The 13,115-nt window shown below is 49.7% G+C and overlaps 1 protein-coding gene across 1 annotated transcript in view; it reads left to right on the top strand.

Moving 5' to 3' along the window:
- The window catches only part of KIF6 (kinesin family member 6), a 393,571-nt gene that overhangs the window by 299,632 nt on the left and 80,824 nt on the right, over positions 1-13,115 (top strand). Inside the window, exon 14 of the mRNA XM_043450851.1 lies at positions 8,030-8,138. Within this exon, the coding sequence (XP_043306786.1) occupies positions 8,030-8,138 (109 nt within the window). The remainder of the gene's footprint in view (positions 1-8,029; positions 8,139-13,115) is intronic.

The raw sequence follows: 13,115 nt of genomic DNA, 5'->3' as shown, positions 1-13,115 counted from the left end.
GGCACGGCTTCCTGTGGTGACCTCCATCGCCCTGGTGGTGGGGAGACACGAACAAAGGGCTCCTCGGCGTCTCCTCCCAGACCGCCGCTCTCAGGGATGCAGGGCTCGATGCTGCTCCCTGGCAAGGATTACCTTCCTGTCAATCCCTAAGGTGATGGAAGAAGGCGACTATTTTCCCCTAAAAGCACAGGAATGATGAAAGCATTAGCAGTTGTCATTTAATCGGGTAGTAACATGAGGGCCCTATTACAGCAAGAGCTGTTACCCCAGGGGTAACTGACTAGGAAGAGCTTCTGTGCTGCAGGTAGTTGACTTCTAGGCCTGAAGAGCCCTACTGAGAACTATAGGGCCACAGTTAGTTTCTCCAGCAAAGGGCACTGTGATTGCTTAGCACCGTCTTCCATGGGTGTGAGGAAGGAAATTGGGAATACGGGGGCTACATTCGTGTCATCTCTGTCTTTCATGTAACTGCAGGAACCCTTCTCCTTCCTAGATGGCAGCATCCGCCCCACAGGTGGGGCAAGACTGTGAAAACAGTATCTCAGATGTCCTGTCTAGGTTTTCTGGGAGGTGGTCCATTCTTAATCACCTCCTGATCTCATGAGTTCATGTAGTCTAGCATCAAAGGAACCTTTGCTGTCCATGCTGATGTGTCCTTCACCCGAGTTTCTGGCTGAAGCCATCACTTCCTCTGTATGGCCCTGGGGACATCCTTGTTCCAAGCACCACCCCCAAGAGTGCTGGACCATGGATTTTTCCCTAGGTCCTCCTATCCCAAAGGTCTTCCTAACCTTTATGTTTCATGCTGCTGCTGCTTCTGCTGCTACCTTGATAGATTAGTCCCTCCTTTCATCTCAATTCTTCATTCCTTTCCCTCCCATCAGTCTATTCATGCTAACTTCTCCACACACTAGAGGGTGGGATTCTCTTCTGATCATCTGTGTAAGGATATTTTTGTATGGGCTTTCCAGGTGTTGGCAGCGGTAAAGAATCCGCCTGCCAATACAAGAGTCTCAGGAGACTCTGGTTCAATCCCTGGGTCAGGAAGATCCCCTGGAGGAGGAAATGGCAATCCACTCCAGTATTCTTGCCTGGAAAATTCCACGGACAGAGGAGCCTGGCGGGGTTACAGTCCATGGGGTCTCAAAAGAGTCAGACACGACTGGGCACACAGCATGCGTGCACACACATTTTTGTTTATTTCACCTAAGTCAACACTTACCAAGAAATTTCAGTGCATATGGACCTTCGATACCAAAGAAACCACTCTTTCCCTACCTATTGCTTCTCATCCGCATGTGCTCCTCCATGGTCTACGTACTGTAGGTGTTCATCATAGCACTGCATCAAAGCCATTCCCTTACCTTCAGCTTAGAATGCTTCTGTGCCAAGCCACAGAGGGTGTGGTTATCCGGCTCATCCGGCTTCCTCCCTGCCTACGCCCGCCTGTCCCCTCCAGGCTCTGCATCTTCTCCCGTGTCTAGTCCCCAGCGGTGGGCTCGAGCCCCCTCCCCTTGGAATCCACCCCACTTTCCTCCTCCCCTGTTGATCTTCTTTTCTCCCCTTCCTTCTTCAGTCAGAAAGAAGTGAGGCACCACACGAATACATGTCTTTCCCAAGGAAAACATATTTCTGGCTCAGACTAGCAAATCATTTTTCAGCGTGAAGAACACAACGCTCCATCATTTTTCTCCTGTCAATTTTTAAGCAATAGCTGAAGCAGTAGTAGGTTGTTTGGGGGCAGCCAGGAAAATGAGCTCTGGCCCACAGGCCCCAGACTAAAGGAAATCAGACAGCAGGCCCAATGGCAGCAGCATAAACTCTCCATTTCCGATGTTTTTTTTCTTTCCATTTGGTTTCCATGGGACCCTGGGTTGGGGGCAGGGAGGGCTTCCAAAAATACTGATTTGCATTCTGTAGAAAAATAAGGAACAAAATTTCAGGCTGGCAAGAAAAAGAAGCATTCAGAAATGTGTAGGAGACCAGTACCTAGGAACTTTTCAGAAACCCAACTCCAAGGCTAATTTTGAGGACACCTCGTTGACTGCCATCTCTACCTCAGTGCTCTTTAATAAGTATCAAAATCCAGAAGAGGTTGCACCTTCAGGACTTGGAAATATTTTCCATCCAACTCACAACCCAGAGTTGCAATGTCCTATTTCGGGGGCTGAGATTGAGAAACGCCTGTCCTTTTGGGTTTGGGGGGAATTTTGTTTCTTGCTTTGTTTTGTTTGAAATTTTATACTACCCCGTGATGTTTTGTTTGCTCTCCTTTAGGTTTTAAGCGGTTCTGTGATTCAGCAAGCCAGCAGGCTTCCCTGAGTCATTTATATTTTCTGGGACTCCACACTGGGACCTCTGGTTGAAATCCACTAAAAGGAAACAAGCCTAAGAGTTCTAAAGGGGCATGGCAAGTCAGAACTCCTGAGGGCCAAAACTGACAAACCTCTGAGTCTGACAGACTAAACAAAGTTGGGAAGAAGTCACAGTGTACCATCCCTTTTAAGCTCAGATCTCCCTCCAGCCCCACACCAATTCTGGCACCAGCCCGAGACACCATCTTGTATCTCCTCCTTGTAAGACCTGTTAGCTACTTGTCAACAAATGATGGAGTTTTTCTTGGCTAACCCTAAAATAGATACCTGTAAGAGTATTTGCATTTTTAACAAAAGCTTCTTGGAGATGGAATTCATCTCTAAGGGTAAGATACGCTGGGGAGAAGATGGTGTTGAATTTCTGGAATCACACCATGCAGGCTTCCCAGATGGCTCAGTGGTAAGAATCCACCTGCCAATGTGAAACCACACCATTCAGAGGATGGAGTGGATGGACCCACCCCCCTAGCCTGATGGTGGAGGGAGCAGCAGCAGTGGGTGCTTGCTTCTCCTGCATCACATCACAGCGTGCTGTTCCAAAAGGAACAACGTAAAGCATCTAAAACATTCATTCATTCTTTCAAAAGATATTTGGGACTTCCCTGGCAGTCTTGCAGTTTAGACTTCGCCTTCCAATGCAGAGGGTACAGGTTCCATCCCTGGTTGAGGAGCTAATATCCCGCATGCCTCTCAGCCAAAAAAAAAAAACAGGAGCAAAAAATTGTGACAAATTCAACTTTTAAAATGATCCACATCAAAAAAAAAATCTTAAAAAAAAAAAAACAAGTTATTTGATTGAGTTCCACTGACGTGCCAGGTACTATCCAGGTGCTAGTAATACTGCAGCAAACCAAACTGACAAAAATCCCCTCCCTCCTGGAGCTCACAACTCTAGAAATACCAATAGAACATATTTGTTAATATGAAGCAAACTATGCAAAGAGTAAACAGAACTTGTGGTTCTGTTTCTTCAATGATACTGTAAAAAAAAAGAATCCAGAATTTTAGATAAGATGGGCACTAATAAGAGTATCATCTACAAGCTCGTAGGTAAATCTATTGCTACCAGGTCACGTAGAGCCCAGCACCTGCCTTCTCTATCCGGCATACTTTTCCCTGGAAAAACTGACCTGAGAGTAGATCTACCTTCCTATATAAGCTGGGCAATTTTTTACCCCCTTTATAACCATTTCTTTGAGTGAGCCTCAGTTTCCTCCTCTGTAAAATAAAAGTATGACCAGGGATCACACAGAAGTTTAACTGGGATAATCTTTAAGAAAGCGCTTGGTACCATGATTAGCATTGGATATGCAAAAAATTAATTCCTACCAAGTGGCACTACCACAGATATTAATCCAGTTGCCCTTTTTTAAAAAAACTTTATTGGAGTATAGTTGTGTTAGTTACTGCGGTACTGCAAAGTGAATCAGTCGTTTGTGTCCATGTGTCCCAGTGTTTTGGATTTCCTTCCCATTTAGGTCCGCCACAGAGAACTCTATGCTATACAGTAAGATCTCACTAGCTATCTATTTTATATATCACTCACTCACTCAGTCGCTTCAGTCATATCCTACTCTTTACAACCCTATGGACTGTAGCCCACCAGGCTCCTCTCTCCATGGGATTCTCCAGGCAAGAATACTGGAGTGGGTTGCCATGCCCTCCTCCAGGGTATCTTCCTGACCCCGGGATTGAACCTGAGTCTTCTTCGTCTCCTGCATTGCAGGGGAATTCTTTACTGCTGAGCCACCAGGGAAACCCCATTTTATACACAGTAGCGTATTTATGTCAATCACAGTCTCCCAATTCATCCCACTCTGCTTTCCCCCCTTGGTGTCCATACATTTGTTCTCTGCGTCTGTGTCTCTATTTCTGCTTTGCAAATAGGTTCATCTGTACCATTTTCCTAGATTCTACATATATGCATTAATATTCATATACAATATTTATTTTTCTCTTTCTGACTTCCTTCAGTCTGTATCACAGTCTGTAAAACATACAGATGGCCAAGAGGTAGGTGAAAAGATGCTCAACTTCACTAATTATTAGAGAAGTGCAAATTAAAACTACAGTGAGGTGTCACCTCGTACCAATCAGAATGACCATCATCAAGAAACCTATAAATAATAAATGCTGGAGAGAGTGTAGAGAAAAGGGAACTCTCCCTCACTGTTAATAGGAATGTAAATTGATGCAGCTACTGTAGAGAACAGTATGGAGGTTCTAGTTGCTCTTTTAATCCACAATCCTCCTGCCCCTTCCTTCCCCGGGATCTCTTCCACTTCCCCACCTGACAAGTGCTGCTCCATCTTCAGGACTCTCCGCGCTCCCCCTGACAGACCTGGCCCGCCCTCCCTCCCTCCGTGTTTCCCAGACCTAAGCCTGCCTTATAGAAAGCAGCGATTTCTTTTGTAATTATTTGTTCACCTTTCTCCCTTACTGAACTTTGAACTCTTTAAGGGCAAGGATCAATAGCTCTAATCTTCTTGTTCCAGCTTATCTCTCTGTCACATCCCTAGCACAGCACCTAAGATGAATAAATACTTGTTGAGAGAATAAATAAATCGTTAGCGAGGTGAGAAGCTCCTGCTCTTTTCAGCACTGAGCAGGGAGAGGTCGCCAGACCATAAAGAGCTGTTTTCTAAACCCTGAGAGGGAAGGGAGGTGGGGCTATATCTTCTGTAAATAAAAAAGATGCTTTTTTATTTTATCTTAACTTTGTGGCTGACCCCAAACTGGAGTGAGAGCTGGTCTATCAGCACAGTCCAAAAGGCTCTGAGCCGGCAGAGGTGGACAAGAGGAGGCGTGAAGTGGATCCAGGATCACACACTGCAGCTGCCTGTGGGATCCCTTCCACACGCCCCTCTCTGCGGACCCAGCCTCACCCTCCAGGCGAAGCCGTGAAGCCCCCAGAGGCTTCAGGCCTGGCCTTGCCTCTTGGCCTTTGGTCCACGGGCATCCTCGCCACCTCACCTTGACCTCCCGGAGCCATCAGCCCTCACTCGTACCCATTCACCCGAGGTCATCACCATCAGAGAACTCCAGTCCCAGAATCTTCCTCCACTGTAGCTGGAGGAAAATCAGTCCCCCACGTTCCTGACAATAAGCCACGGTACTGCAGGACCCCAAGTGCCTTTTAAACCACCGAAAGTGTCAAATACTCCCAGCGGAACTATCCCATAATGAGTACTTAACTAAATTTCTAGTCTCTGAAAACTGATGATTTGTGTATAATATGTCATGGCACCAGCCCCAAATTTTCTTAACACAACCTTCCAAATTCTCTGCAAAATGCTCCCAAACTACCCTCTGGGCTTATCGCCTCTGTGTGTCCCCTGTCCCTCCTGCTCCCTCCTGCCAGGACCCCTCCATCCCTCAGGGAATCCGCTGATTATAAGTTCTTCTGGGACCTACGACCATATCAGTGCCGCGGGCTCTGAGAAGCCTCACCGTACCCAGCAGTCACCTTGGGCTCTTGGCTCCAAAAGAGCACAGAGCCTGGGAGAGAAAAGGCCATGAGCCCTTCTCCTCTACAGCTTTTTGGACAACCCTCCACCCTGACTCCACCTCCTCTGCCTCTGGCTGGTGAAGGCCCTCTCTTCACCTCCTGGGTGGGAGGCAATCTAGGGGTCCCACAGGCAGATGGGTTCTAAGTGTGGTCTTGGTGGAGTTTCCCTCTCACCAACCCGATTGCAGTTCAGTCGCTCAGTCATGTCAGGCTCTTCACGACCCCATGGGCTGCAGCACACCAGGCTTCCCTGCCCTCCACCATCTCCCCAAGTTTGCTCAAACTCATGTCATTGAATCAGCAATGCCATCCAACCATCTCATCCTCTGTCGTCCCCCTTCTCCTCCTGCCCTCAGTCTTGCCCAGCATCAGGGTCTTTTCCAACAAGCAGTCCAGAGAGATTCAGTCCTCTCCCCTCTGTGGTTAAAACAATTCCTACAGATGATAAATCATAAAAGTAAGGCAGTAAAAGGGCATACACTGTCAGAGTCGGGCATGGACTAGGGTCCATGGAAAGTGGAAAAGTGGAAGAGGTGGAAAGTGTGGAAGGAATCCTTTGGCTCTTGGCGGGCTCTGCTGGGCCAAAGCACCCTCCGGCTAATGTCCCTCACGCATCAGGGCTCATCTTTCCGAGCATGGCTCAGACCCACCCAACTCGGGAGTGTGCAGGGCAGACATGGAGACAGGACTGAGACGAGCCCATTTGCTTCTGATTGGAAAAGGGTGGGGTGTCTTGTGCCTCACCATTCAGACATTCTCCGCTGTGCTATTTTTATCAACAGTAATCATTAAATTGGTGTCAGATGGGCTGGTCCAGTGCCTCACACCAGGGCTGGGTGACGGAACACCACGGGTTTTTTCTAGGCTAAAGGAGATGTGGCACGTGGTCCATATGAATACACCTCTCTCGTACCCCAAGCGAGCCCCTCTAGCCCGGGACCCGGTTCCCATGGCAATGAGAGCAAGGTTCTGCATCCCTCCTGGTTCATGCCTGACCTGATTCATTTAACAGACATATGTTGTATACCTTCTAAATGCCAGACATTGAACAAGACACTGGGGACTCACGAAACATATTATCTCTTCCTCCTGAGAGACGTGCTTTGCACGAGAAAGGCCTGTCCCGTGGGGTGGCAGTGTCTGCTGGGCTGTGCAGGTCACAGACGCGCTGCTAGAAACAGCAGAGGGAGGATTTGTTTAGTCTGGGGCTCACGGCAAGCTCCACGGAGGTGGCGGCACGCAGCCAGGGCTTCAAAGATAGAGTTAAGTGGATGAAAATACACCAAAGGGAACCACGGGCAGAAAGCGACTCCATAGATTCATCCAAAACCCAGCTGTGCAAGCAGCCCTCACCATGGGCCCCACACCTGCCCGGAGCCTCACCCTGAGAGGCTGCGAGGAAGAGGCCTCAGGGCAGGAATGCCCTCGCTCACTCCCAGGGTCCTGGCTGTTCTGACTCTGTTTTCAGAGTCTGGCCCCACCAAGCAGGGCCCAGCCACCCCACTCAGCTGGTAGTGGCTCCAGGGACCCAGGAGATTGAAGTTAGTTGTGAAGGAGGAACTTCCACCACTGTCCACCCGTGGGTCTTGTGATTGAGAACCTCACTCTGGAGTGAGAACTGGGGTCCCTCGCTAGACCCAGGAAACAAGAATGGGTTCTTCCATGGAGGCTCAGGGCAGAATTTTCTCGATTCTAAGTCTTTCAGTTGGGACCATACTTCTTTTAAGTGGATGCCTGAAAATTCAGGGTGAAATTTAACAGAAAACCCAAATGGGGCAGAACGGGAGAATGGGGAGAAACATGGCCCCGAATGATGGCCAAAAGTGCTTTGGCAGATGTCCTCAGCCATCCAAGTCTTGGGGCTCTGGTTTTCATTTCCTCTGACCAGACATTCCAGACTCCGCCCCGCAAGAGTCACGAGGAGGCCCCGGCTCAGGCCCCGCAGGTCACAGCGGGTTCCCTGGAAGTGCCTCCTCCTTGAGTGGCAGTGGCCAGCTGGAAGGGCCTGGGGCCACCTCCTGGTCAGGAGCCTCTCTGCTGTGGGCCTCCAGAGCCAGGCTTGACTCTGAGGTCTGACTAAAGTGACAATGGAATTAATGGGACCTCCATCCCGTCACTGAGGCCATTTCCCTGTGTCTCTAAACAGGGATGAGAGAGGAAATGTCGTTAGGACGCCAGGAGGCTTTTGAGATTTTCAAGAGGGACCATGCTGACAGCGTTACCATCGAAGACAACAAACAGATTCTGAAGCAGAGGTAAGGCCGCCGCGGAGAGCAGCTGGTCCTCCAAGGCTTCGCCGGGCCAGCCTCCAGAAAACTTGCTGCTCTGCCCTCTCTCATCCGCCCAGTCCGGTTTCTGAGCGAAGGGCCCAGGGTGTGTGCAGCTTCACGGTGGTTGAGTTGTGTCCAGCCTGGTACCCTTCTCTTCCATGTATTAAGCCTCATTATCCCAGTACAGCTGGGTCATCAGCAACGTCAGAACAGGGGCTGTATACAACAGCACTTTGCATACAGTCCTCTCATCTGACAGTAATTCCCAGCAGCCTGGGACTCTATCGCTATTTCACTGCTGCAAAGGCAAGGGGGGGAAAAAAGTGCTTACAGTCCAAATGGAGAAGGAAATGGTAACCCATTCCAGTATTGTTGCCTGGAAAATCCCATGGACAGTGGAGCCTGGTGGGCTGTATAGTCCTTGGGGTCACAAAAGAGTCAGACATGACTTAGTGACTAAACAACACAGACCAAACGCCACATCTTAGAACTCCAGGCCCTCAGCGGCTCTGGAGAGCTGCCCAGTACTTCTTGGTCACAGGACGTGTATATACACACATGTCCTGTGACCCAGACACCTCTCCCAGCCAGAAGGAGAGCAGGCAGCACCATTTGTTGACAGGTTGTCCAGCAAAGCCTGTGCTCTGGACCCTTTAGAAAAAGCCTAGAGGTGCATCATTTGTTGCAGCTAATGCCTGAATTCAGCGCATGTCCTCAAGCTCCAAACAGAGTTTGCAAACAGAAAACACCACTGGACATGTGGGCCTAGAGTTTAAAAGAGAGGGTTCTAGACTGCAAACTCTCAGACGTCATGTGTGACTCTGCATCGCAGCACACAGAACATTTTCAAAAAGTATTTGTTGAATTAAAATGAGCTCCAGGTTTGAGAATCATATGTTTATAAATGCTTCAAGGAAGTATGAGAAGGGGACAAACTCTCTCAAGGAAACAGCCCAAAGTACAAGAGCCTGGAGGGTAGAAACTTAGGGGAAGCTTTCAAGAAAGAAGGGGAGGGAGCTGAGAAGAGAGGAGAACCACCAGGAAAGACCAGCCGGAAAGCCAAGAGGGGAAATGGCTCCCAGAAACAAGTTGTCAGTGGTGTCAGATGCTACAAAGAAATAGGCACAAGGGACTTCCCCAGTGGTCCAGTGGTTAAGACTCTGCTTTCCAATGCAGGGGGTGCAGGTTCAATCCCTAGTCAGGTAGCTAAGATCCCATATGCCGCAAGTGTTAGTCACTCAGTTCATATCCAACTCTTTGCAGCTCCATGGACTGTAGCCCGCCAGGCTGTCCATGGGATTTCCCAGCAAGAATACTGGGAGTGGGTTGCTGTTTCTTTCTCCAGGGTATCTTCCCAACCCAGGGATTGAACCCAGGTGTCCTGCGTTGCGGGCAGATTCTTTGCCATCTGAGCCACCAGGGAAGCCACAAGCTACAGCCAAAAACACTTTTTAATATAATTATATTTTAATTGAAGAGTAATTGCTTTACAGAGTTCTGTTGTTTTCTGCCAAACCTCAACCTGAATCAGCCATAGGTATACATACGCCCCCTCCCATCTCCCTCCCCATCCCACCCCTCTAGGTTGATACAAAGCCCCTCTTTGAGTTTCCTGGGCCACACAGCAAATTCACCTTGGGTATCTATTTTACATATGGTGATGGAAGTTTCCACGTGACTGTCTCCATACATCCCACCCTCTCTACCCCTCTTCTGTTCTCTATGTCTGTTTCTCCACTGCTGCCCTGCAAATGAATTCTTTGGTACCAAAAATTCGAAAAAGAGGTCAAATAAATAAAGCTTGTTTTCAAAAACTTAAGAAGTAATAAGCTGGAGGCAGCAGAAAGAAGTGATCCCGGGGGAGTCGGCAGCTGAAAGGGCCCTGAAAGGGCCGGAACTGGGTTCAAGGAGGGAAGGAGCAGCTGAGAAGGACCTGAGCAAATGAGGGAGGGCCTGCAGCGTGCTCAGAGAGCTGAGAGGAAGGAGACTTCTGCGGAAGGGAAACAGGAAGTAGCCTGAGGAGGACAGAGGTTTGTTTCCAGCAGGAGGACTGGTGAAGCCTATATATAGGCCGCAGGCAGAGGCAAGCTATGGGGGGGAGCAAGGGGGGACAAACAGAGAGGGCGGGAAAGTGGGGAACAGAACAAGGGAAAGGCTGACCCAGCAAGGCTCCAGGGAGCCGGGCAGTGGGGACCCTCAGAGGGAGGGGGACCCGGAAGGAAGGCGGAATAGAGAAACACAGCAAGATGGACTGGCGTTGATGCATTTAGAAGCAGAGGGGGCGCCTTAAAGATGGCCTCCGTTTTGTCTGTGGAAAAAGAAGTTGAAGCAGGACAAGAGATTGAGGACGGTGGTGAAGGTTCAGTAGGTACCGCTGCCGCAGGCAACAGGAAAGAAGGCAGAGCCAGGAAAAGGAAAAGGGAAGGCCCGCAGCACTGACGGCCCAGCCCTGCCGTCAGCCGACGGCGTTTACCCTCAGGGGCGTGCATCCCAGATCACTGGAGGAGTCCAGTGAAGGCCCGAGCAGCCCTGCTGACCAAGGAGGGTCTCCACCGCTGTGACCCAGCAGTTACCCTTCTGGGTTTACAGCCAGCGTGTCTCAGTACCTGCAGGGATGAGTTTCAGAACCCCCCACAGATACCCAGGGCTTCCCCAGTGGCTCAGATGGTAAAGAATCTGCCTGCTTTGCAGGAGACCCAGGTTCGATCCCTGGGTGGGGAAGATCTCCTAGGGAAGGGAATGGCAAGCCACTTCAGTATTCTTGCCTGGAGAATCCCATGGACAGAGGAGCCTGGCGGGCTACAGTCTATGGGGTCACAAAGAGTCAAACATGACTGAGCGACTAAGCATGCATGCTCAGATACCAAAATTCACACGTGCTCAAGTCCCTTAGCTAAAATGAGTAGTGCAGTTGGCCCCCAAACCCACAAGTTCCACCCATGGATCCAGAGGGCCGACTGTAGCTCCCAAGAAGTTCTCCCAGCTTCAGAAGGGGCCATAGAGAGGATGTTCACAGCAGCTCTGCTGCTGTGAGGGCTGAGGAGGGCTGGAAACCCCGGGGGCGTCCATCACTGGGGAAGTGGAGAGGTAGAAGGCTGGGGGTGCTCCGTGCTGGCCACTGTTGGGGAGTCGGGTGCGGCAGGCAGCGGTGGATTACTGAGCACATGCCAACAGGACAGCACTAAGTAAGATCACAGTCTCTATAAATTATAAATGAGTTCAGCTCAGTCGTGTCTGACTCTTTGCGACCCCATGAATCGCAGCACGCCAGGCCTCCCTGTCCATCACCAGTTCCCGGAGTCCACTCAAACTCATGTCCATCGAGTCGGTGATGCCATCCAGCCATCTCATCCTCTGTCGTCCCTTTCTCCTCCTGCCCCCAATCCCTCCCAGCATCAGGGTCTTTTCCAATGAGTCAACTGTTCGCATGAGGTGGCCAAAGTATTGGAGTTTCAGCTTCAGCATCAGTCCGTCCAATGAACACTCAGGACTGATCTCCTTTAGGATGGACTGGTTGGATCTCCTTTCAGTCCAAGGGACTCTCAAGAGTCTTCTCCAACAGCACAGTTCAAAAGCATCAATTCTTCAGCACTCAGCTTTCTTCACAGTCCAACTCTCACATCCATACATGACCACTGGAAAAACCATAGCCTTGACTAGATGGACCTTTGTTGGCAAAGTAATGTCTCTGCTTTTTAATATGCTATCTAGGTTGGTCATAACTTTCCTTCCAAGGAGTAAGCGTCTTTTAATTTCATGGCTACAATCACCATCCGCAGTGATTTTGGAGCCCAAAAAAATAGTCTGACACTGTTTCCACTGTTTCCCTATCTATTTGCCATGAAGTGATGGGACCAGATGCCATGATCGTAGTTTTCTGAATGTTGAGCTTTAAGCCAACTTTTTCCCTCTCCTCTTTCACTTTCATCAAGAGGCTTTTTAGTTCCTCTTCACCTTCTGCCATAAGGGTGGTGTCATCTGCATGTCTGAGGTTATTGATATTTCTCTGCACACAAAACAAACAAAAACAACAAAACAAAAGAGTATACTTCAGCCTATCTTACCGGTAAGGATGGCTCCCTCTGCAGAGAGCAGAACAGGAGCCCGACGTTGCGTGTGAGTGACAGATGGATAAAACAAGGAGTAGGGAGAAGGTGGGCTTTCCTGGCAGCTCAGATGGTAAAGAATCTGCCTGCAATGTGGGAGACCTGGGTTCCATCTCTGGGTCAGAAAGATCCCCTGGAGAAGGGAATGGCTACCCACTCCAGTATTCTTGTCTGGAGAATCCCATGAACAGAGGAGCCTGGTGGGCTACAGTCCATGGGGTCACAAAGAGTCCGACACAACTGAGCAACTAGCACTCACACAGGGAGAAAACAGAGGGAGTCTAGTGAAAATTGAGGACTCTGTTTCCAGGAAAATGGAATATGCCCACCTACACAGACTTGAGCCTGTGAATCCAGGGGGTTTCACACACCTTCCGAACCTCTCCCTGGGTCCAGGCCGTGTATTTTCAGCTGGACGTGTTGGAGCAGGACACCTTGTTTGTCTGGAGACACACACATCAGGCTGAAGGACAGCTGCCTCGTCCAGTGACTTCATTGGAGCTCTCAGCTATGTCCGCATCTGGGGCTTCAGGGCTCATACCGGTGACCTCGTAACCCTGGCTTCATGGTAAACTGACCCGTGGAGCTTGTACAAGCCGCCAGAGCCTGGGCCTGACTCCCCGGATGTTCTCACTGAATTAGGTAGAGCCCGAGCATCCATTTGTTTCAGGACTCCAACGTGCCACCAGGTTTGAAAACCACTGGCCAGACAGAGAGCTTAGCTTGTCCAGAGACCTTGAGAAAGAACATAATATGTCATCTCTCTTGTTCTGGAATTGGTGTGGTTCCTGGATCAGGCTTGTACTCTTGAGCTTAGGTCTCTTTCCAGCGGGAGATGGGTTTGGGGGCTGTTGGC

This window comes from Cervus canadensis, chromosome 28 (genome assembly GCF_019320065.1).
Source record: "Cervus canadensis isolate Bull #8, Minnesota chromosome 28, ASM1932006v1, whole genome shotgun sequence".
NCBI lineage: Eukaryota > Metazoa > Chordata > Mammalia > Artiodactyla > Cervidae > Cervus > Cervus canadensis.
Note: the sequence above shows the minus strand (reverse complement) of the source record. Positions and strands in the feature narration are given on the sequence as shown.